This window comes from Balaenoptera borealis, assembly GCF_965194805.1.
Source record: "Balaenoptera borealis genome assembly, chromosome: 17".
NCBI lineage: Eukaryota > Metazoa > Chordata > Mammalia > Artiodactyla > Balaenopteridae > Balaenoptera > Balaenoptera borealis.
This window is the reverse complement of record NC_138876.1, coordinates 10,283,926-10,311,129: the sequence shown is the minus strand read 5'-3', so window position 1 is coordinate 10,311,129 and position 27,204 is coordinate 10,283,926. Positions and strand designations below refer to the sequence as shown.

The following is a 27,204-nucleotide window of genomic DNA, read 5'->3' as shown; positions in this document are numbered from 1 at the left end:
CCATCCTGAAGCAGAAAGGTTTATATCCAATGGTCACAATATCAAAAGATTAATATTTTTGCAGGTCATATTGGTAAAATATTAGATGTATTTATTCATTCAGCACTATTTCTGGAGGACCCGTTACACGGCAAGCATGGTGCTGTCCCACAGAAGCTGAGACTACAGAAGGCCTCCACCACCGCCAGCAAAGTCCCAAGAAGCCCCACAGGTGCTGGGCCAGGTGTGCACAAAGACAGGGAGCAACAGCTGGGAAAGGTCTTTTCCAGTGGTGACATCTGAGCTCAGTCCAGAAAGATGAGTAGGCGCTCATCTGGTCCAGGGGGAAGAAAGTGGGGGGGGAGGCCAGGAGGCTCGAAACAGCAGGACGCTTTCCAGTTGCTCCCGTGCCTTCAGGCAGCAGGGAAGGAGGGCAGAGGGGCACAAGACTCTAGGTCTGGCGGCCAAAGGAGAGTGAACATTGTCCCATAAACCAAGCAGAGCTACTGAGGCCCACATACAAGGAGCTACATCTGCATTTCGAGGTAACAAAAATCGGGTGTATCAAGTATGCTTCTTGGGTAACGGAAAAAGAAAAGCACGTGATGAAATGCTATCACAAAACTGCAGCTCTTCATTCATTTACTACTGAAGTCTTCCATAAGCCTCAGCCTCCCAAGAGCTCTACCTGCTCTCTCCACTCAAACCCAGCTAGACTTCAGGAGACAACATATATATGTGGTCTGTTTCTCACTTTTAAACTAGAAGATGCGTAACCAAATTTGAACAGACCTTCATGCCATAAAGCAAAGACAGTTATCTTGATATCATTCCACAGTTCCTCAAAACCACTCTGATGGCTTAAAAATTACTTCTAGTTGTAGAACGTGACCAAAATAAACTTTTATTTAACAACTCGGAGGAAACAAAACACAAAATGAATGAAAGACCTTTTTCTATTTTGTGTGTGGCAACTTCCTGTTCCTTTCACTCGTTTGGCAGCCCTGTACCCTATCACAGAGTACTTTTTATACTACAACATCAACACAGATCCCTTTTCAGACTCTGGAAAAACTGGGCATCCTCTCACATAGCAACAGCCCTCCATTTACTAATATAAAATAGCAATGGGATGAAGAACAGTCACCCCATTAACAAAGTACTTTTATCATAAATAAACCTTCCCTTTAGTTGATACAAATATATACCAGATCTTCAAACCTCAGACCTCTCAGCACATTAAGCTTCTTTCCTTTCCTTCACCTTTCTGTGCTCATTCTCATTCCCCAAATCCTCTGATCGCACTGCTCTGTCACTGACACAAGAAGCCTAAAGATGGCTGATTTATTCTCTCCTCCCTTCAGGGTAAACTAAAGTACGCTTCCGGCCCATTCCTTCCTCTCTACTGTGGGCATTATCTCAGGCTGGGTCCCCTTCCTTTTCATTTGATGGCCCTGATCATTTTCACCACCAGAATGACCATTCATTGGACACCTATCATGGAGCAGACCTTCCACCAGGCATTTAAATAGATTAATTCATTTCATCCCCACTATCACTCAGCAAGGTCAGTGTATGAGTCCTATTTAACAGATGGAGAAACTAAGGCTCAAAGAAACTGAGGCAGAGAGAGGTATAGTAAATTGGCAAATAGTAAGCAATACAGCCAGGATCCAAACCCACGTCCATCATATCCAAACCCTGGTTGGTCACACTTACTTCTGCTCTGAACTGACAGAGTGAACCACAAGAATCACCCTACTCGTGTATACTGGGATATGGAAAGACTGTAATCCAAAGCCAGGAATCAACAGCGTCTGGAGAGTACACAGCCGCCTAAGTGGAAAAAGAGATGGAAAGAGTTGGGGGTCAGATTCTGGGCCTGACTTTGCCTCTCATGGTGATAAAGGCTACAGCAGCCCTGCCGCTGAGGCTGTGTCCCCACCCTACCGGGGGCTCCTGGGGCTCTTCGGTCACAGAGAGACATCAGAGGTCATTGGGAAATGCAGCTCCTGGGAAAGCCCTGTGAGCACATCACAAGTGAGCACTCCGCGAGTGTAAGCCAAACAAGAGATTAGTAAAACTGTTATGGAAACCATTACTTCTTTTACAACACGGCTGAGTCAGTCCAATGATTTGCAATAAATTTTCAGGATCTTAAAAAATATGCAAATTGCAGGCACCTTAATGATGCTGAAGTCTGATCGCTAGGATACAAGATTTCAACGTGAGATACCGGAATGGAGGCCCAGGATGCAGGCAAGCTACAATACCTTGTAGACTACTTGACTCCAAACGCTGTCAGATCACTGCCCGCCAGGGATGGGCAACTGGGATTAAAACACTGCAAAAAGAAGCCTCGGCAACAGCGCTTTCAAAGCCATCAGGCCTCCCACTCGTATGACCCAAGATAAATGTTTACTGAAAGAATGAACGATCAATCAGTCAATCCAAGGAAATGATTCTTACCTCACACTTAATCACAGTAGTGGCCAAGGAGGCCAAGTTAAATAAACAAAGGTGTGTGTGCGTGTGTGTGCTTACGTGTATGCGTGTTTTCACATGTGTGCATATGTGTGCGTGACGCTGCAGATCAATGGTTTTCGTCCTTCCCACTCACAGTGTAGGTGGCCTCTGGACCACCAACGGCAGCATCACTTGAGAGCTCGTTAGAAACGCAGAATGTTGGGCCTTCCCCAACACCGACTAAATCAGAATCAGCACTTTAACAAACTCCCCAGGTAATCTGTATGCACCTCAAAGTTTGAGAAACACAGGTCCAAGTCTAGGAAACACATTCAAAGCAAGCTGTATAAAGACGAGGCAATAAACTAAAGGAATGCCTCCTCTGTACCAAATAACAGAGGGAGGCGAGGTGAATGGTGTCCACACTCATCATGTGATGCGACAGAAGGATGCAGGAAAGCTGCAAACTCTTTTGCAGATTTGGGAGGAACGTGGTAAAGGCAACCAAGGGGAAACAGCACTTTTGGACAGTCCTCATTTCGATTAGTTACCAAACCAAAAAAAAAAAAAAGTATCTATTTGCATCCTCAGTAAAAAATGCTAGAGAGGGAGAAAGGGCAAGTTAACTCTGCACCCAAACCAGACATCAGACCCAGGAGAACAGCTGGAACAGTGTTAAAACCCAAATGAAATCACCCAAGAACATTTGAGAGGAACTATTTCTCCATCAAACAGTTCCAGTTAGAGGCAAACGTCTCCCATCTCACCATAAGCAAACAGCTGGAGGACTTCAGCAAAACCCGAGCTGACAAGTGACTCAGAGCCGGTCGCTGAGTTCGCACGTTTCAGAGCACTGATAATTCTGGCCCAGCAACAGGGACAAAAGGATCTCTCCCCAGTCAGGCTGCTTACTTATGTTGGCCAAACCAGCCTTCAATGAAACATCAATAATTAAATAGCACTCAACCAAAATGAATAATGCAATAAATGGGCTATTATGGGGAACCTCCCTCTTACTGTAAGGGGCTTGAAAAAAGCCCACTGGGTGGCTTGAAAAACGTTATCAAAGATGATTTTTTTTTTAACAGCCAACGCAAACACAAAATACACAGCTTGCTTGTTTATCAAAGTCCACAATTTGGCACCAGAACAGGAAAAGTCCACAATGTTTCTCATAAGAAATCACTGGCTCTTAAAAGCAAACAAAAACAGTTATAGTCTTCTGGAAAAATCACCCACATAGAAGCCACCGGCAACTAAACATACAGCAGCAAACTTAAGTTACAAGACCAACTCCAGGAAACTGGTTCATGGGTCAAAGCATTGCCCCTCTCCAACAGGCATCCCTTGCACTGGGAGGTCAGGGGGCGCCATGGCTGTCTGCTCTCCCTCCCACCTTTCAGTCCAGGGGTAATAGAGGGAGAACCAAGTTGAGGGTCAAGAGAAGGGAGTTAAGTTCCAACTCTACCACTCACACTAAAGCTATCTGCCTGCACAGGTCATCGCTCAACAATGACAACAACTACACACAATGCAACCAGGACCAGAAAAGAAAGGAGGGGGATAGAGAGAGAAAGAGACCCCAGCTGACCCCCCCATGAATGGGGAAGAACTACAGAAATGCACAAATATCCTTCTTCTCCTTCAAGCTACTAGAGCCCAAGCCCCTTGTGCAGAGGTTCTAGGACCTGCTCCCTCCTGAATCATCCAGAAATGAGAAACAATACAGACCTCCTTATGTCCTATCTCTTCTCTTCAGGGTCGAGGTCCCCCCAGGTGCCACAGCTGATCAGGTCAACCTCCTAGCACTCATGTGCTAATAAGAAAAGCCTGGATGTGAGCCCATGCTCTCAAGCAACATATATATGCACACCCGTTCCTTCTATAGACCTGTGTTGAGATTCGGTCGTTCATGTGACTGGTGCTGGGCTGGGGGCAGACACGCTGGGAGTCCCTGCTGTAAGGAACTCAAGTGAACAGAAAGGAGAACACACACTGCCATGTGTACAGGCACCCTGCTCTAAGCGCTTGGAACTGACCCCAAACAAGGGTATGCCAGCCAGACAAGTGCTCAGGGCACAAATGTAAATGAAGCACTAAAATGCACTTGTCACGTAACTAGATATATCCTAGTATTCTCCCTGAGAGGAGTTCTAAATGTGGCTGGGAGGACTACAGTGATGATTTCTCAGTGTAAGATGGTGAGATTTCCATGGGACACGTCAGATGAACAACATACATCACTAGACTGCCCTCTCCAAGAAAGCTGAGCTCAGCCCCCGCACGGCCCTTGTTTGGCTGACCGAAGTATGCAAGTCTGGGGTCAGAGAAGAATTGCTTGGGGCGGGAGAGGAGACGCAGCCCTGCCACCAGCAGCCTCTTTCTCGGAGGCCCCTGCTGCTGAATGAATGTATCACTCGGAGGAGGCGCACCTAAATCTCAGGCTGACTCCCACTTGGAGAAAGAGGCCAACGAATGACTGATACAGTAATTCAGTGAATATTTAATGGGTCACACACGCTCTTTAAATAGGCACCAGAGTACCCAGTACAAACAAAAAACCAGCAAGACATAGTCATTATGTAGATTTTCAGTCTAGTTCTAGTCTAGACAAAGACAAGCCTGTAAATCAGTAACAAAAATGGAGTGCCGGGTGCCTTGATGTTTGCCTTGGGCATGGGCTGATCCTGAAAAAAAGATCCTGATGCATCTTTTCTTCTTATCAGACGGAGGCTGACACTTAATGCTGCCCTCCTCTGTGGTCTACGACTCTGATACCTGTCAGAGGAAGGAGAATTTCAGGCTAGGAAAAAGGGAGTGGAGCGATGGTCTCATGGCAAACCACTGACAGGAAGGAGGAAAAAAGGGAAGAGGCTCTGAAAGAGCAGTTGGTGCCATTAAAATTCCACCACGCAGACCAGGAGAGAGTCACACAGAATTCTTCACAAGAATTCTGAAGTTCTGTGATGAAAATCACCAGAAAAACTGCAATGCCCAATGTTTCATCTCATGGATGTGGTGCTGAATTTCTGAAGAAAAGCACTAACTCCACAATTCCTAATTTATTTCCATTCTGAAAACCACCCTTGCAAGACAGCTGCCAGAAGGGACCCAACTCCACTACACCCTTGTCCTTTTGTTCTCAAATTCTTTATGTGTTCATTGAAATTACTTGTATCACAAAAAGGATGCCGCGCCTCAGAAGAGACAAGATGAGACCACTGCATTTACAGAAATGTAAGGTCCCTGGCATAAAGGAAAAGGGAACAGGCTTGGCGGTCTGTACAGGACACATCTGGTGTCCCCTCGCTGGAAGAAAAGACCCTGATGCTCTCCGCCCAGGGTGGGCACCTCAGACCGGGGCACATGTCTCCCTCAGGCTCCTCCACTGGCTGGCCAGTGACCCAAGAGGTGGCCTGCTGTGGAGGGTTCTGCCCAACTGAGCAGTGGTTCTCAGGACCTCTTTACATTCTTACAAAACCAGAACATCCCAAAGAGGTTTGTTACCATTTTAAAGTGGGTTATATCTATTGATATTGGCTGCAAGAGAAATTAAAACTGAGAAACTTTCCAAACTCAAGAACACACATTTAACTAGCTGTCAGAAGATGAGACCATCGCACATCATGTAGCCGCTGGAAAACAACTCTGGATACGTATGAGAGAGTAAGAGTGAATATGGCAACTAGTGCCCTGGTATTTTTACGAAAATAGTTTTGACCTCAAAGAGCCCCTGCAGGAGTCTTGGGAACCCCAGAGTCCCCAAGACCATACTTTGAGAACCTCTACAATAGGGGCAATGAGAAACAGCTAAACAGTCAGACTCAGACCACCTCACTCCAGAACCTGTAAACGCAAATAAGGGAAGGCTCGGCCAGTCAAAGCAAGAAAATAATGGCACAGGGTGGTAAAAGGATGGAGTGATTCCAAAATATTTTAAAAGATGTTCATATGTTTTCCAAGTTAAATGACTTTTTAAAGTTTGATTTAGCATCTACTTACTACAACTATCATCTTAACTCCAAATGAATGGTGCATGCTTCAAATAGATTATAGGACTATCAATCTTGGTATAAGTCCCATGTTTAACAGCAACTGGGTTCATCTCCTGTACCACCAACCACTTGCCTCTGATTCCTCACTGATAATCAACACAACATATTGCTTTTTCAGAAATAAGTCTCCACAGGGTAATAAAAATGAATACACTCCAAAGAGAACCCCTGTTAAAAATTATAAATTCTGAATACTAATTAAGCATGCTGGTCCTTCCCAAATAATCAAGTCCTAACATGTCCATGATAATTAACAGAAAAAAAAATGTTATTGCAATGGACTGAATATTTACATGCCCTCAAAATTCATACGATGAAACCCTAACCTCCCAATGAGACAGTATTAGGAGGTGGAGCCTTTAGGAGGTGGCACCCTCCTGAATGGGATTAGTGCCCTTATGAAAGAGACCCAGAGAGAGCCCTCACCCGGTCCACCACATGAGGACACAGAGGAAAGACAGCTGTCTGCAACCCAAAAGAGGGTTCTCACCAGAACCCGACCATGAGGGCAAGCAATCTTAGACTTCTAGCCTCCCCATAACTGTGAGAAAGAAATTTCTGTTGTTTATAAGGCACCATGTCTATTTTGTTTTAGCAGCCTGAACTAAGACAGATACATCCTCTCAGGAAATGAAAGCTGGGTGGGTATGGAGATGGTGGTGGGGAGGTTTCCTTCCATCCCACGAAAATTAAAGTACTACAGGCTGGCAGAACCTTACCCACAACTTCTCAAGGAGCTTCCATCATACCTGTTTTCTTGCATTTCCTTTGGTTTTTATAATAATCTTTGAACTTTCCTCCTCTACCAACCTGAAATCTCTCCCTTTCACCAAAACATTCTCTTTTCTAAAGTCTGAACAGAGAGTGGCCACGGGCCAGCCTTGCTAACAGGACCCCTTGATCCTATAATCTACTCTACACATAAGAGTGACAACCAGTTCCCCATGGGAATGGTGTTTACAGCTGCCATTTGTATCGAGTATTTACCACGTACTGATGTAGACCACAAGGTGCCTAAGAGCCATTACCTCGTTCCAGCCTCACAAAATCCTTTCAATACCTGTTGTGCACAGTTTACAGATGAAGAAACAGGCTCAGAGGGGCAGAGTGGCTTACCCTACATCACACACTGAGGCACTGGGGGATAAGACTACCTAAGGTGCTCGTGATGCTTCACTCACAGCCACTCACTCACCCGCACAACAGCCTCACACAGCAGGACAGTATAAATACTCCGGTGACGCTGGGAGCAGGTGCCTAAGGCACAGAGAAGCTAAGTAACTTTCCCCGAACAGCACAGTTAGAAAGGGGGTAAGGAACAGTACCTACCTTAAATGGTGGCTGTGGGGTTTGAGTGGATGCAGTCGATGGCATCTAACACCCAGCAAGTACCTTAAAAACATTAAAGGCTACGATGAAAGCACCCTGCCTACAGGAAGTGTTCCACACAGTAGCCGGCAGCAGCAACCGAAGACGCGCGTCAGGTAAATAAAGAGGGGGCGCTCCTCCAAGGACGTCACCCCCGATGGCTGGAGTGCCCGCAGCCGCCCGGCCAACTTTCTGCACTATCTGCGCGGACTCTGGCTGGCCATGCACAGTTTTGTGGAACTTCTTCATTCCTGCTATGAGAAGCCTGCAAGGGGGTGTGGTGGACAATGTACGTGCCGGGCGGCAGTGGCCCCGGTTCCATCACCTCCTGACCGCGTGACAGCTCTGAGGCTGGGTTGCCCCAGCTGCAAACCGAGGACAGCGATCGCCACTTCCCTGCCACGCCAGCGCTGACCTCCTGCGGCCGCTCTGGCCAGCCTGTGGCTCCGACATGCCACAGACCTCCCTGGCAATCCCCCCACCACTCCCCAGCCCAGGCCAGCTGTTGCTGGGCTCTGCTAAGTGCTTGAGCCCGAACTGGGGGGGGATGGCCTGACAATCAAACTCACTGGGGTGGAGGGAGGGGGCACCCGAGCACCACTGGGCATCTCACCCCCCCACCTGGGCCGTGCAGCAGTCGGGAGCGCCCGAGGAGAGAGAGGGAAATGAGTCCTCAAGTCCAAGGAATGCGAGGCAAGCTGAACAAACACAGAGCGACTCTTCCTCAGGGAGACTTTTGGAGGAAAAAGATGGTCTTTGCTGTAGAAAACGCCACGGAACAAGAGTCAGCTCACCAGGAATCAACACTCACCCTCTGTGGGATTTCAAGCAAGTTAATTTTTCTGAGCTATCGTTACTTTATCAATACCTCTCAAAGTGAGAAAAAAGACACCGAAATTCTTTGTAAACTGTAAAGTGCTCCACAAATGTAAGATGCTGGGAAGCTTCTCAGCTGTTAAAGGACCACAGTGCAGTGGAAAAGATGGGGACAGATAATTTAGGTCCTGGTGGAGAGCAAGTTGTAAGAGTCAGCGAAGGTACAAGTCATCTCGAATAGAGCAAAAGGGGCCACGGGGCAACGTGGTAAGTGGGGGAAAGGCAGGGCAGAGGAGGTGAGCAGGGCTGTCACAAGGTCCAGCCAGGGGCAGTTCCCTCCCACCTGAAGGCAGTGTGCTATTTGATTAGTTTCTAGAATTTTTAGAGTTGTTTTTCCTTCCTGCCAAAACCACCTCAGGGCTCAAACACAAAACAAAATCAATTACTTAAAACACAATGCGATGATCAGTAAGTGCTGAAATCAATAAAAGCACTAATTTAAAGGGATGTGTCTGGTTCTGTGTCCTGAAGTGGCCAGTGGCTGCAAACTTAGGGCTGATGAGAAATCTCAATGGTCTGGAAAATGCAGTGGTTGATCTCCGTGATCTCTAAGGCTCCTTCCGCCTCCGAAACGCCAAGATTACATTTTGTGCCTTGACCTCTTACAAGTCTTAAACCTCCTCCCCATTGTCTGGTCGATGCTACAGACAATACTTCTCCCACACTCTCCTTAACCTCAATGTTCCACACAGAGCCAGGGTCACCTTTGCCTAAATTCTTCAAGGCCCCTCACTGTGTGGATGTGTTCATTTGTTCATTCAAATAGGGTTCATCCTACTGGCTCCCAGGCTTTGGAGGTTAACAGATCAGTAAGACCATGTCCTGTCCTCAAAACAGTAACACGACAGGCTCAAAACCAGTGTCTGCACGCAAAGAACAGGCTGAGCTGAGTGGCTGCAGAAGGGAATGACCCCATATGAGTCCCTGTTTTCCAAGCACCCCACACAGTCGTGAGAAGAACGGGTGGCTGCAAGGCAAAGGGGAACTTCCCAGGGAATGAAAAGCCAGGGAATGAGAAGTAGGAGATGGACTGACATAGCAGTTTATCCTACAAGAGAGTCAAACAGGGTTAGGCCCTCAGGGAGCACCCACTGCTGCTTCAGAAATAAACAGAAATTAACAATTCGTGCTGGGTGTGGCACAAGTCCCTCTCCCTTCCTACTATAACCTTTCTAGGAGAAAGGGCACGAGCAGAAATTGAATAGCTGATGAAGAATATTTGCGGTATTCATATTCTTGTCTTCAATGCAGAAAATGTGTGTGTGTGTATATATATATATATATATATTTTTTTTTTTTTAACTACAAATCTACAGATTTTCATTCCATGTCTACGTTTTTTTAACAAGCTATAAAGCCTAAGGCAGTGGTGTGACACCAAGGAGTTGAACAGATCTGGGTTGAAACTTAGCTCTACCATAAACCAGCTGTGGAACTGGAGCATTTACTGATCTTCTCTGTGCATCTATTCTCTCCTATGAAGTGCAGAAACTCTTGCAAAGCTGTCTTAAGAATGAGAAATCTGTGAAGAACTTAGCACAGTACTAGGCTCCAAAGGAAAGCTTAATAAATTGTGGCTATTATAAAATTATAATGGCTCCTGAACGCTTCTAAAGACTGTCAAGCATGGCAATGGATGCTGAAAACATTTCCAGAAGGCTACCCAGTAGAATCCCAGGTTTGTATTTCTTTTTTTCTTTTTAGAGGGGGGTGTTACGGAGTGGGTTTGTGTTTTGCTTTGCTTTAACCAATATTTAGCGTGATTTAGTAAGGCCACATGGTTCTGGGGGTGCTAACAGATCAAACTAAGTCACTAAGTCAAGTGACACGACGCGTTATTGCAGGAAGCGAATTCGACACTGAACTCCCAACCCACAGCTCCAGAGTAAAGTACACCCACCACCCACAGAGCGCCTGGGTAGGCGCAGGGCACCAGGAGGGCCACCCCAAACGGATGTATGATCCTGGGTCACAATGTCAAGCTCCTGCCCATTACTCATGCTTGCAAGAGTAAGTCTCGGTAAGCGCCCAGTGTCCAGCGTCAGGAGGAGACGTGACCAAGCAGCAGTTGTGGGATCTTGGGTAAGAACTGCAACGCACAGCGGGTTAAGAGCAGAGACCTGGAGACTAGACAGATCTCAGTCTGAACCTTGGCTCTCTCCCTTCAGCAGTACAACGTGAGCCGGGAAACTACCCACTGCCCAGCCCCAGGCTCCTCATCCGAAAATTCAAGTACTACCTACATCACAGATTTGTTGTGAGGGTCAAATGATAAAATACATGTCAAGAGCCCGGCACCCCTCTGAGTCTCTGTTTCCACAAGCTGTAACACGGGGACCTGAGAATCCACATCCTAAGGTTGATGCCAAGATTAAATTATGCAACATGTTAACTGCCCAGCCCAATACCAGACATATACCAGGTAACCAGGGTTCAGGCACCAAGGGTTCACTAACAGGCTTTAGGAGATTCTTGGAAACAAAAAGGGAAAGAGGAAAGCATTTGTTTATGTAATAATTTATTAACAAATAAAAGAAAAAAGGGCAGTGAGAAACCAGGGATTCAAACTAAGAGACTCAGGGAACTTGGCATTTTTCCTAAGCGTTCACTGGACTGATATATGGGGAGAGACAGGCAGCTACACTGTAAGGTGTAAGCGGATCCCCACGCTCAGCCCCTAAACTACCTCCCAACCGCCTCCGCAAGGCGCCTGGAAGCCCACATTCTGCTGGGTCAGGGCATCATGCACTGCAGGAGGTACACACAGCTCTGGGACAGGCAAGCTGCTGCAATGCCTCATCAGGCTTTAACACCTGTAAGGCAATAGCCTCAGTGAGACTGTCTTCCAGGAGAGTTGGCCGAAAGCAGCCTTTGGTCGGGAAGATATCAGTCCTGAGCCAGGACAATCACGATGCGGGGTGGGGAGGAGAATGTCCTGGGACCCTAAGAGGAAACAAGAAGTCTTGAAGGGGCAAGAAGGATGAAGAAGGGTATGGGGGAGGATGACACCAGTCATGAAAAGACCGTCGGCCTCACACACACAAACTCCAGCTTCCCCCACTGACTGCACGCCTCGGTCAAGCCATCCTATTCCTCTGCGCTCAATCTTCTCACCTGTAAAATGAAGTTAATACTGCTCACTTTCCAGATGCTCTGAGGATTCTGTGAAATGCCGCAAGTGAAGTACTCAGCATGGAACCCAGAACGTTGTACCGAGAGTCAACCCTGACTTGAAGAAGTCTATGCTAAGCTACTGATAAAATCCCATGGGAAAAATGCTCCAGAAAGACACTGATAGGATTCCCTGGGGAAGTAAAGGCCCAAGACATTCAGAGGCAATCTCAGACTTATGGGCCTCTCTGAAACCTTCAGAGCTGAGAAAACACCAGCCCACGAAAACATTAGTGGTGGGGTTTCCAGGTTAACCCAGGAAAACCTTATGAACCCATGATGTAACAATGCACATGACAGAGTGATGGGGCTCACCAGCCCAGAGACAACTCAAGGACATCTGAAATACAACTTGGCTTCTTAAAAAAATTGTGTGCCAACTCTCAGATAGGACAAGCTGCTTTTGGCACCTTCCTCCCCTCAGGTTACTCCCAAGGCCCTGGCCCCGGTGCCCCATCAGGCCCACCCAACTTCTAGAGGAGCCCCCTCGCTCCAAAACACACACCCCCGGCAGCTACTTCTCAGCCAAGTGGTAGGTTGGAAACAGTCCAACTAGCTAATTCACAACCACATGTCAAGGATATGGCAGTACTTGGGTCTACAAAAGATACTCACTGATCCAAAGGAGTTTCTCAGCTGGAGAAATGGCCTGTGGAGCTAACAGGGGAAGTGAAACCATCCAGGCAGCAAAGGAGAAAGGAGAGGAGCTACCTGGGCCGGGTGACACCCTGGCAAGGAGTCCAATGGACTCCATGTCTGTTTCCTACACATCCCCCCTTTCCTTAGTGAATGCAATTTCTGTATTCCTGAAGCCATGAGGCTCAGGCCTTCACAAATTTACTTCCATGGTAAGCGGGGATTTGGGCAGGGAGGCTACAGAAGGCAAAGAAGTCACCACTAAGAACTGGAGGGCTGACAGGGCGGAGGTGCCCACATCCCCGCAACACTGAGATGGCACGGGCTCTTGGCCCTCCATCCCCTCTGCTCCACAAACAGTGCGAAAACACCCACGCTAGCTCCTTTTCCTCTTCACACTCACAGTAACTTCTGGTACACCAACACACGGGAGAGGGCAACAGCACACCCGAAATCCAAGCTTTCCCTCTGGAGAAACTTTGAAGTCAAGGCCTCACTCAGTGCTGTCCCTGTGTGGGGAAAAAGCTCGTTCACAGGCTGCCCAGGGCTTGGGGGGCAGGTAATGTCGCACGAGCCATCCTTCTGGGGGAATCTGGCTATATGACAACCATTTCAGAAATTTATGAATACACCTGGCTTTTGACCCAATAATTCCCCTCTTAGGAATCCAGCAACACTAGGGCGGATAATGACAGATGCATTCACACATTCACTGCTCTGTTTCTGCTAAGCCTGACTATTTAAAACACAAACTCCTCAGTCGGGGGTAACTTAAGGGAAGGAGGGAAATCCCATTAAGATAATGATGTGCCTTATAAAATGTTACTGAAGACTTTTTAATGATATGGGGAAATGCTCACAACGTTTTAAATGAAGGTAAGCAGGATGTAGCTGAATCTGGAAGGAAAGCCTGAAGACACAGTAGTGGTTATCCCTAGCTGCTGGGATTATGGATGACTTCTCAGTTTTCTTTTTTATGCTCTTCCTACTAGTTTTCTACAAAGGGAATACATTCCTTTTATTCTCAATATGAAAAAATTATTGGGAACAAGAGTATGTTAAGAATATATTGCAGGGCTTCCCTGGTGGCGCAGTGGTTAAGAATCTGCCTGCCAATGCAGGGGACACAGGTTCAAGCCCTGGTGCGGGAAGATCCCACATGCCGCGGAGCAGCTGGGCCCGTGAGCCACAACTACTGAGCCTGTGCTCTAGAGCCCACGAGCCACAACTACTGAAGCCCACATGCCTAGAGCCCATGCTCCGCAACAAGAGAAGCCACTGCAACGAGAAGCCCACGCACCGCAAGGAAGAGGAGGCCCCGCTTGCCACAACTAGAGAAAGCCTGCATGCAGCAACAAAGACCCAAGGCAGCCAAAAATAAATAAAAAATAAAATAAATTTATTAAAAAAAATAGATTGTAGCCTAACACAACACTATAAAGCAACTATACCCCAATAAAAATTTTTAAAAAAAGAAGATTGTAACACCATTAAATGACACCAGAGACACAAGCAATGCTATCCAGACTATGGGAAATTCTATGGGACAAACAACTCATTTCGTCCACAAAGAAATTACAAAGAAAAAAAAGAGGGGGTACCCATAGATTAAAGACATTTTACATACATGTCAAGTTGAACCTATGGATTGCATTTGGATCCTGGTTTGAACAAATCATTAAAAAAAAAAAAAAGATAGCTGGGGAAATTTGAACACTGAATATTTAATGCTATATTGAGAAAATGTTCATTTTTTGATGTGCTCATTATATTTATTGTGGTTCAGCGTGGCTGTTGTTTTTCAAGTCCGTATCATTCAGAGATACACACTAAAATATGTATGGATGAACTGAAAGAATTTCTGGAATTGCTTCAAAAATCAAGGTGGGGTGGTAGGGACAAAAACAAGACTGGCCAAAGCAGATCACTGTCGAAGCTGGGTGACTGGTACGTGGAAATTCCTACTGGTTTCTCTACTTTTGCATATGTGTGAAAGTCACAAACAAACCAACAAATTAAAACAGAAACATGCCCAAAGTAACTGAGCTACTAAGGAAAAAAGAGACTACAAAAGCTATTTGTGTGTGTAGGGGGGAATCCAAGAATGCAAAGTATTACAAAATAGTCCAATAATAAAATCCATGTTCTTGAGACAGCAGAAGCAAGAAAAACTACAATCCTGCAGCCTGTGGACCAAAAACCACAGTTACAGAAAGATAGAGAAGATGAAAAGGCAGAGGGCTATGTACCAGATGAAGGAACAAGAAAAAACCCCAGAAAAACAACTAAATGAAGTGGAGATAGGCAACCTTCCAGAAAAAGAATTCAGAATAATGATAGTGAAGATGATCCAGGACCTCGGAATAAGAATGGAGGCAAAGATTGAGAAGATGCAAGAAATGATTAACAAAGACCTAGAAGAATTAAAGAACAAACAAACAGAGATGACCAATACAATAACTGAAATGAAAACTACACTAGAAGGAATCAATAGCAGAATAACTGAGGCAGAAGAACGGATAAGTGACCTGGAAGACAGAATGGTGGAATTCACTGCTGCGGAACAGACTAAAGAAAAAAGAATGAAAAGAAATGAAGACAGCCTAAGAGACCTCTGGGACAACATTAAACGCAACAACATTCGCATTATAGGGGTCCCAGAAGGAGAAGAGAGAGAGAAAGGACCAGAGAAAATATTTGAAGAGATTATAGTCGAAAACTTCCCTAACATGGGAAAGGAAATAGCCACCCAAGTCCAGGAAGCGCAGAGAGTCCCATACAGAATAAACCCAAGGAGAAACACGCCGAGACACATAGTAATCAAAGTGGCAAAAATTAAAGACAAAGAAAAATTATTGAAAGCAGCAAGGGAAAAACGACAAATAACATACAAGGGAACTCCCATAAGGTTAACAGCTGATTTCTCAGCAGAAACTCTGCAAGCCAGAAGGGAGTGGCATGATATACTTAAAGTGATGAAAGGGAAGAACCTACAACCAAGATTACTCTACCCGGCAAGGATCTCATTTAGATTTGATGGAGAAATCAAAAGCTTTACAGACAAGCAAAAGCTAAGAGAATTCAGCACCACCAAACCAGCTCTACAACAAATGCTAAAGGAACTTCTCTAAGTGGGAAACACAAGAGAAGAAAAGGACCTACAAAAACAAACCCAAAACAATTAAGAAAATGGTCATAGGAACATACATATCGATAATTACCTTAAACGTGAATGGATTAAATGCCCCAACCAAAAGACATAGACTGGCTGAATGGGTACAAAAACAAGACCCATATATATGCTGTCTACAAGAGACCCACTTTAGACCTAGGGACACATACAGACTGAAAGTGAGGGGATGGAAAAAGATATTCCATGCAAATGGAAATCAAAAGAAAGCTGGAGTAGCTATACTCATATCAGATAAAATAGACTTTAAAATAAAGAATGTTAAAAGAGACAAGGAAGGACACTACATAATGATCCAGGGATCAATCCATGAAGAAGATATAACAATTATAAATATATATGCACCCAACATAGGAGCACCTCAATACATAAGGCAACAGCTAACAGCTATAAAAGAGGAAATCGACAGTAACACAATAATAGTGGGGGACTTTAACACTCCACTTACACCAATGGACAGATCATCCAAAATGAAAATAAATAAGGAAACAGAAGCTTTAAATGACACAATAGACCAGATAGATTTAATTGATATATATAGGACATTCCATCCAAAAACAGCAGATTACACGTTCTTCTCAAGCGCGCACGGAACATTCTCCAGGATAGATCACATCTTGGGTCACAAATCAAGCCTCAGTAAATTTAAGAAAATTGAAATCATATCAAGCATCTTTTCTGACCACAACGCTATGAGATTAGAAATGAATTACAGGGAAAAAAACATAAAAAAGACAAACACATGGAGGCTAAACAATACGTTACTAAATAACCAAGAGATCACTGAAGAAATCAAAGAGGAAATAAAAAAATACCTAGAGACAAATGACAATGAAAACACAACGACCCAAAACCTATGGGATGCAGCAAAAGCGGTTCTAAGAGGGAAGTTTATAGCTATACAAGCCTACCTAAAGAAACAAGAAAAATCTCAAGTAAACAATCTAACCTTACACCTAAAGAAACTAGAGAAAGAAGAACAAACAAAACCCAAAGTTAGCAGAAGGAAAGAAATCATAAAGATCAGAGTAGAAATAAATGAAATAGAAACAAAGAAAACAATAGCAAAGATCAATAAAACTAAAAGTTGGTTCTTTGAGAAGATAAACAAAATTGATAAGCCATTAGCCAGACTCATCAAGAAAAAGAGGGAGAGGACTCAAATCAATAAAATCAGAAATGAAAAAGGAGAAGTTACAACAGACACCGCAGAAATACAAAGCATCCTAAGAGACTACTACAAGCAACTTTATGCCAATAAAATGGACAACCTGGAAGAAATGGACAAATTCTTAGAAAGGTATAACCTTCCAAGACTGAATCAGGAAGAAACAGAAAATATGAACAGACCAATCACAAGTAATGAAATTGAAACTGTGATTAAAAATCTTCCAACAAAGTCCAGGACCAGATGGCTTCACAGGTGAATTCTATCAAACATTTAGAGAAGAGCTAACACCCATCCTTCTCAAACTCTTCCAAAAAATTGCAGAGGAAGGAACACTCCCAAACTCATTCTATGAGGCCACCATCACCCTGATACCAAAACCAGACAAAGACACTACAAAAAAAGAAAATTACAGACCAATATCACTGATGAATATAGATGCAAAAATCCTCAACAAAATACTAGCAAACAGAATCCAACAACACATTAAAAGGATCATACACCACGATCAAGTGGGATTTATCCCAGGGATGCAAGGATTCTTCAATATACGCAAATCAATCAATGTGATACACCATATTAACAAATTGAAGAAGAAAAACCATATGATCATCTCAATAGATGCAGAAAAAGCTTTTGACAAAATTCAACACCCATTTCTGATAAAAACTCTCCAGAAAGTGGGCATAGAGGGAACCTACCTCAACATAATAAAGGCCATATATGACAAACCCACAGCAAACATCATTCTCAATGGTGAAAAACTGAAAGCATTTCCTCTAAGATCAGGAACGAGACAAGGATGTCCACTCTCACCACTATTATTCAACATAGTTCTGGAAGTCCTAGCCACGGCAATCAGAGAAGAAAAAGAAATAAAAGGAATACAAATTGGAAAGGAAGAAGTAAAACTGTCACTGTTTGCGGATGACATGATACTATACATAGAGAATCCTAACACTGCCACCAGAAAACTGCTAGAGCTAATTAATGAATACGGTAAAGTTGCAGGATACAAAATTAATGCACAGAAATCTCTTGCATTCCTATACACTAATGATGAAAAATCTGAAAGAGAAATTATGGAAACACTCCCATTTACCATGGCAACAAAAAGAATAAAATACCTAGGAATAAACCTACCTAGGGAGACAAAAGACCTGTATGCAGAAAACTATAAGACACTGATGAAAGAAATTAAAGATGATACCAACAGATGGAGAGATATACCATGTTCTTGGATTGGAAGAATCAACATTGTGAAAATGAGTATACTACCCAAAGCAATCTACAGATTCAATGCAATCCCTATCAAATTACCAATGGCATTTTTTACGGAGCTAGAACAAATCATCTTAAAATTTGTATGGAGACACAAAAGACCCCGAATAGCCAAAGCAGTCTTGAGGCAAAAAAATGGAGCTGGAGGAATCAGACTCCCAGACTTCAGACTATACTACAAAGCTACAGTAATCCAGACAATATGGTACTGGCACAAAAACAGAAACATAGATCAATGGAACAAGATAGAAAGCCCAGAGATTAACCCACGCACCTATGGTCAACTAATCTATGACAAAGGACCTAGAGTAATGGAAGTAAAAACAAAAATAAACAAGTGGGACCTAATGAAACTTCAAAGCTTTTGCACAGCAAAGGAAACCATAAACAAGACAAAAAGACAACCCTCAGAATGGGAGAAAATATTTGCAAATGAATCAACGGACAAAGGATTAATCTCCAAAATATATAAACAGCTCATTCAGCTCAATATCAAAGAAACAAACACCCCAATCCAAAAATGGGCAGAAGACCTAAATAGACATTTCTCCAAAGAAGACATACAGACGGCCACGAAGCACATGAAAAGATGCTCAGCATCACTAATTATTAGAGAAATGCAAATCAAAACTACAATGAGGTATCGCCTCACTCCTGTTAGAATGGGCATCATCAGAAAATCTACAAACAACAAATGCTGGAGAGGGTGTGGAGAAAAGGGAACCCTCTTGCACTGTTGGTGGGAATGTAAATTGATACAGCCACTATGGAGAACAATATGGAGGTTCCTTAAAAAACTAAAAATAGAATTACCATATGACCCAGCAATCCCACTACTGGGCATATACCCAGAGAAAACCGTAATTCAAAAAGACACATGCACCCGAATGTTCATTGCAGCACTATTTACAATAGCCAGGTCATGGAAGCAACCTAAATGCCCATCAACAGACGAATGGATAAAGAAGTTGTGGTACATATATACAATGGAATATTACTCAGCCATAAAAAGGAATGAAATTGAGTCATTTGTTGAGACGTGGATGGATCTAGAGACTGTCATACAGAGTGAAGTAAGTCAGAAAGAGAAAAACAAATATCGTATATTAATGCATGTATGTGGAACCTAGAAAAATGGTACAGATGAGCCAGTTTGCAGGGCAGAAGTTGAGACACAGATGTAGAGAATGGACATATGGACACCAAGGGGGGAAAACTGCGGTGAGGTGGGGATGGTGGTGTGCTGAATTGGGCGATTGGGATTGACATGTATACACTGATGTGTATAAAATTGATGCCTAATAAGAACCTGAAGTATAAAAAAACAAACAAAACAACTAATACTAAACTTTTACTGGGTTATTTGTATGGAAATATGTTAATATAAATGTTTCAGACATTACATGAAATTTCTAAAAATCTTATATTTGTATTTGTATGGAAATATGTTAATATAAATGTTTCAGACATTACATGAAATTTCTAAAAATCTTATATTTGTATTTGTATGGAAATATGTATGGAAATATGTTAATATAAATGTTTCAGACATTGCATGAAATTTCTAAAAATCTTATATGTTCTGGTATAATGTTATAAGTAATAATCCTAGTTATTACTTTAAAATGTATATCTCAGAAATAACTAATTTTCTTGTCAACTGCATTATTATGAACTTTCATCAAATCTTTAACCGTGGTCATTTTTAAGTCTTTTGTCATTTACAGACAGTTCTGGGTGTACTCTGATGATTTTGCAAATATGTTCCTATAAAAGGGTTTCATCTTCAAGAAATTCATGGAAAAGACTCTGACAAGTACAGGTTTCTGGTAACTGACTGTACTGCTAAACTGAATGAATAAGCATTTTCAGAACTCTAATGAAAAACTGATGAACTCATAAAAGTGCTAACAAAAGATCAAGATGAAAAAAAAAATTAATTACATGGGACTGAGTGAACTGATGAGGATGAGTATAATTTGTGTGACTTTCTGTCTGAATTTAAAAAAAAAAAAAAATCCCACAAGGACTCAGAGGCAAAGAATATACAAATCAATTTTCACTGCAAAGTAAAGGAGCTGTTACAGTGGAGGATTACTGGACTGAATGTCAATATTATGACATAGTATGAGTGTGTTTCATGTTTGGTAATTGCAATCATTGTTGCTTTTGTTGTGGTCATCCATGTACAATGCTTGGTGTCAGTCTATTTATCTCTTGTAAAAATAAAATACAGTGTGTGTGTGTGAAAAAAAAAAAAAAATCCATGTTCTTTTTTTTAAGTCAGAAGGTATTCTTTAAGTTAAAAATCACCTGACAAGACATCCCACAGATCCACCTCTTTCAGATGGTGAGCTTTCTGCGGGGCAGTGGCGGGGGGTGGGGGGAGACACAACACACGAGCCTGGACGGCAGAACTGTCCTGGAGCTTCAGTGCGCTACTTCTTCAGTCTCGTGACCTTTCACAAGTCATTTCAACTTTCTGAGCCTCCGTTTCCTCATCTGTCAAATGAGGAAATGGTAGCTTTGTTGCCTTAAAAAGTGTTGTGGATGAAATGAGACACTACGTAATGAAAGCACTTTGTAAGCAGTTATAACAGAGTACAGAAAAGTTGGAGAGTAAACCCAGAGCACAACTGCTCGTAAAATCACGATTCACTCCTTACCCTTTGTAAAGGAAAATCAGAGAGATCAACTCTTTTTGAAAATACCAATTCTCTTGGTAATCCCTCTGATACCATGTCACAAACTGGCTGCCCCAGACAATGCATGTAAATTATCCAAATTTAAATGCTTCCCCTTCAACTTTAAGGAAACAAATCCAGAGGGGAAAATGCTTTCTCTTCCACTGGAATATGCAGGTCTTGTTTGTGTGTTTGTTTCCACTAAGAAAGTAAACACTAACCTGACTCTCTTCCTTTCCCTTGCACTTTGCAGCTAAATCACAGCAAAGTCAGGCTGGCTGGATGTGGGAAGGGTTTGGCTGCGGAGCCCCAAGCCGGGTGTGATTCCCGGCTCCATTATTTATTAGCTGGGTGGCACAAGGGTTAGAAATAACACAGACAGTTATTTCTGTACTCAGGACAGAGCTGGGACTCAAAAAGTGAGAGCGGTCACTGTCCCTGAAATTGCTAGCCCACTGAAAGACTGCAGGCTGCAGACCCCAAAAATCCAGACCAAAAATTCAGCTTGGCATCCACGTCTTCCATGAATCTGTGGCAAGATCTCCAGGAAATTTAGCAATCGAGGGTTTTTTCCATTTGCTCTATGCAATTGGTAGGCATATAACTGAAGTCCAGAGAGGAAGACAGCAGCACTTGGAAAACTTTTACCAGACCTACCCTCGACAATTATAAATCAAATGCAATTTCACTCTACCCTTCATTATTTTAGTCAAATTTCTGAGTGACAGTAGGTAAAAGAAAAAGGGGAGGGGGAGAAGGTATCCCTGGCCTCAAGGTGCTTACAATCTACTAAAAGTGAATACATGTATGACCATGAATAAGTATATAATTTCGTTAATTAGCCAACTGGAGGGGAAAAAATGTGATTTCCATGACCACCCAGTGGTATTTAATATCTTGTCAGGAAGTTCTTATTCAACTCTAACCGAAATATCTCATGCTTCAGGTGAAGCCTATTTCCTGATTGTTCTATTTCGTTAACATTCCATTCACAACATAAAGCATTTTTCCTTTAGGACGAGTCTGAGGTAGAAAGAGCATGGACTGGTCTGAATCCTTTCTAAGCCGAGCCTGTCATCTGTGAAACGGGCAACAGTGCCCACCCCACAGAGCTGCTGGAAGGATTGAATTAAGTGGCATGATGTGTGTAAGGCACCCAGCACAGGGCCCAGCGTAGAGAAGGTGCTTAATTGTAGTGCTGGCGGATTTGGAACTTGTTCAAACTCTTTTACTCAAGATGCAGAAGCCTTGAGACAGTGACAGTGTTCTTTGACTTGGCACCATTTTATTTACTGGGAGGCAGTGCGTTCATTTGCATTGCTATGAAAAATATTACTACTATTAAAGCAGCAGCAGCTGCTGGGCCAGCAGTGAACGCTTATTTTGATTTGCACTTCGTGGAAATAAGGAGTACCTAATTTTATGTAAGTGCTATTAATGTGAATAAACATTACAAGGAAAAGGAAATGCGCTACATTTTAAAAGATGATTAATGAAACATAAAAGAAGACTCCCCACATTTGAAAACAGCAAAGACGCTCAAATTATATTTTGTGTGTAACTGGTCAGTGAAGTCACTTAAATGGAAGGAAAGCTGCGGGCCCTCGTCTGACGTTTAAGCAGCTTCTGTTATTTGACACTGGGAGTCAGCCTATCAAAGCAGCACATTTCCCCAGCAGAGCCCAGCTGCCCTGCCGTATCTTCCATCCGCCCTGGGTATCTAGGGGAGATTACTTCTGAGCACCATGTCATCACTGTGGGTTTAAACGGCAGTGGGGTGCTTCTCCTCCACCCACGCCCTGCGTAGAATGTTGGTCTTTCTTGACCACATCAGGAAAGCTACAGTCAGGCAGCGCGGCGCCCTGACCGCAGCCTTTCAAAATGTCCCAAATGAATACAGAGCAGAGGGGTCACGGGGAGGGGAGACTCGCAGAGGGAAGGGCAGAGAAGCTAACATCCCCAAGGCCGCTGGTGCGAGGCACGGGGCTGCTGCTGGTCCTCCTGACAACCCTGCGAGGGAGGCACTGTCGTCTCCATGTGGCTCTCACTCCAGTAAAGGATGCTGACGGTGGGATCAGAAGACCAGATCCGCGTCCCATCGCCCTGTGTGATGCGGGGTAGAGAGGGTGCTTCCCTACTCTCTCAGCTTTCTCTGAGGACCACCATCACGCCCAGTCCCTGCTGAAGAGGGACCACCTCCCATCCGATAGCCCCACCAACCCGCCAAAGCTGACTGCACTAGCGGTGGTCTCCTGACCCCAGCTGGCTGACCCAACCCCCATCCCAGGTGTCCCAGCCAGGCACAGAGACTAAGCTGGTGGGGGGCACTAGGGCAGGGCTGCCAATCTCTACCATTTGCTCAGGAGAATATCCTCACTTCCTACCATTCTTGCTCCTCGTGTTCCATAAAATACCCCCCATGAGTCCTTACAATAACCCCTCATTGTGCCTGAACTAGCTGTATTTTGTTTTCTGGGGGGGAGGAAGAGTCTGTTACTTCCAACAAAAGAGCCTAACACACTTGGGCTTTCTGGGTCTCAGCTTCCTCGTCCATAGAAAGCAGGAGCTGGAGAGATGGTCTCTAAGGCCTTTTCCAGCTCTGTCGAGTGTATCCCATAATAATACAGGGCACTGGGGACACGGCCGTCCTTGCCCTAGCCCCTGAGCACAACGCTACAGAAATACAAGGTATCCAGGCTCTATTAATAATAGAAAGAGCTTGGAAGAACTTATCTTTTTCTCCATCCAAATCACATCTGGCAGGGAAAGGGATGGTCTGGATGGACTCTGCTTTCCGTAATAGTTGCTACGCGCAACGCAATCATCTTTGGGGCTTTACCTCCCTGGGGCAAGAGGCTCTGATTTTGTTTTCCTAGCTTCTGGGTGGCTAAATTGGGTGCTGTCTTATCAAAGGCACACATATTCCAGTTCTTTTGGGAAAATTATACCATAGCCTTGGCATTAAAATTCAGTTCTTACGTAAGTGACCACAAACAGCACCATGACACAGGGCTGCTCAGAAGGGGCTCTGGGCGGGAAGAATCCACTGTGAACTCCCAGATTCTGTTAAGACCAAGCGGGGTCCAGGGCCTCCAGGTCTGACCTAACTCCTGCCCCACAAATAATGAAAATTCATCTTACTGACACTGAAAAGAAGTTATGGGGCTTCCCCAGTGGCACAGTGGTTAAGAATCCGTCTGCCAATGCAGGGGACACGGGTTCGAGCCCTGGCCTGGGAAGATCCCACATGCCGTGGAGCAACTAACCCCGTGCGCCACAACTACTGAGCCCGCGCGCCTAGACCCTGTGCTCTGCAACTAGAGAAGCCACTGCAATGACAAGCCCACGCACCGCAACGAAGAGTAGTCCCTGCTCACCACAACTAGAGAAAGCCAGCACGTAGCAACAAAGACCCAACGCAGCCAAAAATTAAAAAAATAAAATAAAATAATAATAATTTAAAAAAGAAGTTATGAGGCACACAGAAAGGCAAATTCAAGGGTAGATCCTTTTCTTTGAAGGCGCCTGCCTCCAAACCAAAATAGAATTCCTTGTGGTCTCAGTGCTTCAAGCTGTAATCAGTAAAGCAAACAACCAAGCTGCCACGCTCTGTCCCAGTCAGGGCCAAGACATAAATGCTTCCCCCAGCACCTCCCCACAAATGACCAAAACCAAATACCTGCATTTATTATGTAATAGAGAACGCGGCTCATTTCCCCAAAGCCCCAGCAAACATCAAAAGGGGCAGCGCTGCCCCAGCTGTGACGCACCAATGGAGGGGATACGGCAGAAGGAGGTCAGGGGGAAGGAAACAAAGAATCAGCAGTGACACCAGGAAGCAGGGGACAGCAAGGCTGCACCGGCAGAGCCCATCAGACCGGCCTGGGTCCAAGGGGGCAGCACTGGCCACTGGCTCCCTGACTTCACAGCAGTACCGCCAAGGGCTGAGTATATAGTAAAACGGAGTTGACAGTCTATTTCAGATCAAGTTGGCTTTGACCGTGACCCCCCCCCTCAGAGGTGGGTCACGTGTTTAGTGCTGCCCTAGTCCTCCCTCTAGTCCCATCTGCGCCTCCACCCTCCGGCGCCTCCCAGGCACACAGCTGGCTCTGTCACTGGCCTCATCACGCATCCGTCCAAAATGACTCTACCGAGGCGCGTCCTCTCGGTCACACATTCAAGGGTCCAACCCAATTGATAATAAACAGCAACAACGGTGACAGTGAGAACAATCATGTAGAGAGTACTAACCACGCGGGGCACAGCTGCACGCGCTTCACATACACTGACTCACTAAGAGGCAGGCACTATCCCCATGAGGACACTAAGACACGGGAAGGTTCAGTGACTTGCCTGACACACGCTAGAAGATAAGAGGGCCTGCAATTAACCTCGGCAAGGGCACTCTGTCCTCCTCGACCCAAATGTCGCCGCTGGTCCACAGTGGAGAGAGCTCTGCCCGGCTCTCCATCAAGGAATGCTTTTCACCTCCTTCCTCCCCGCCCCACGGGAGGAAGCCTGACTAATGCGACAGGTCAGACCTTGGCATTCATAGGGCCACACTTTACCAGTGATGCGGTCACCTGATGAGTGCCGCACTTGCATTATCTCCTTTAATACTCAAAACAATGCCATTTATTCATCGAATGAGGAAACCGAGGCTTAGCTGCAAAGTGATCCCCATCCAAACCATCACTTACTCGCGTTTAAATAATACATGTGGGGATGGCTGAGGCCAAGGTCTGTCTCTAGTCCCCAAATGACTAGGTTACATAAACGGAAACCACCTCTCTGAGGCTCCCTTGACTCCCAGACGTAAAGACAAAAGTCTGGGTAACATCTGAACATCCAACACCACAGACGCTTCCGATGAAAGCCTCCCAGCCCCACATCAGGGACGGCCGCTGCGGCTTTGCACAGCAGGTCATGTGAGAGCAGGACTTACCAGCAGAGCGGCTGGCAAGATCAGGTTCCCAAATTCAGGTTCATTCTCCACTCCTTCTACCTGGAAGCAAGTTCTAGGGGACGACACTGGAAAAGGCATCATCGCAAGAGCCACAGGGTCCCCCCCATCCCCCCCGCCCCGTGTACAACCAGCCTCCATAGCCCTTTGGGCGAGCAGAGTGCAAAGAGCCTGGGCCAGGAGTCAGGAGACTGGAATTCAAAGCCCTGCCTAATTTCCTTCCCATCTTTAGGTCTCCGTCTCCACCTCTGAAAGCAACATGACTAAACTAGATCTGTGTGGGTCCTTTTCCTTCATGAGCTTTCTCCCACCGGAATACAAAACTCGAAGCTTCTTCTAGCAAACCAAAAACAAGAATGAGAGAACATTTTGCTTCCCAATTTTAGGAATCTATAACTGGCAATCCAAGTATCTGATCAGCAGGAGATAATCAGTGCCCTACCACCAACCGGATGTATTTCAGCCAAAATCCAAGACAACTGGCATGACAAATATGCTGAACGACACTAGGAGAGGTGTCTATTAATTTTCCTGGGCTACTGCCAGTGGCTGTTGGACCCACATGGCAACTTCCATGGGCCCCTCAGAGACCAGGTTCCTAGGCTGGCAAGCACCAGACTAGATTTTCTCCGAGGCCCCTTCAGCTCTGATGTCCAGAGTTCCCAGCACCCAGCCCAAAGGCAAGGCTGTGATGGGCAGGAAGCCAGAAGGCAGCCAGCCGGAGATCCCTGCAGCAACTCCAACCCAGAGTCGCGGTTCTTCAGCCGGGGCTGCAGGCAGCTCACGGGCAAAGACAGGTTAGTCAACAGTCCCAGACCAAGTATGCCAGGGTGGAGCTGGAAGCCACAGGGCCTTTTCCACTTCTGCCCAGGGAGGACTGCTGGCAGCGCTGTCTCTGACTACAAAAGACAGAGATTTCAAGAGAGGTCCAACAAGAGGTCTCTGAAGAAGAGAGAAAAACAACTTTCCCTTTTTCTTCTCTACCCCAAACTATCTTTGTGTCTCTCTCTCCCCATCTCTGGCACTAGAAATCAAGTGGAGATAAGAAAAATAATCAGTAGACATCTGCAAGACAAAAAACAAAAAAACTAGCAGACAGGAAGGACAAAAGAGTGAACTAGAGATGAAACAGAAAGGCTTTCAGATCCAGAGATCCTGCATTCAGAGCATTCACTACTGTATGACCTTGGCAAACACATTTTACCTCTCTGAGACTTGGTTTATTCATATGTAAAAGAATGATAAGAATGCTATCAGAGAGGGGTTTTATTAGATGGTAGAAGTGGATAATGTTTTTTAAACCCTGAAGATGTATATAAAAGGCAAACAGCATTAGCTTGGACTAGCCGGCTAACAGGTTTGAGTCT

The 27,204-nt window shown here is 44.8% G+C and overlaps 1 protein-coding gene across 8 annotated transcripts in view; it reads right to left on the bottom strand.

The window, feature by feature from the left end:
* ASAP1 (ArfGAP with SH3 domain, ankyrin repeat and PH domain 1) overlaps nucleotides 1–27,204 on the bottom strand; it is a 357,862-nt gene that overhangs the window by 242,342 nt on the left and 88,316 nt on the right. The window contains exons 1-2 of one of the 8 annotated variants that reach the window (XM_082363052.1): nucleotides 12,955–13,108; nucleotides 7,830–7,892 (exon numbers count right to left, since the gene is read on the bottom strand). The exons of 6 other annotated variants lie outside the window; for them this stretch is intronic. In XM_082363052.1, the coding sequence (XP_082219178.1) occupies nucleotides 7,830–7,874 (45 nt within the window). In that variant the 5' untranslated portion in view covers nucleotides 7,875–7,892; nucleotides 12,955–13,108. Of the gene's footprint in view, nucleotides 1–7,829; nucleotides 7,893–12,954; nucleotides 13,109–27,204 lie in introns of those variants that run through there. One more of the 8 variants, XM_082363051.1, reaches the window with a different exon arrangement.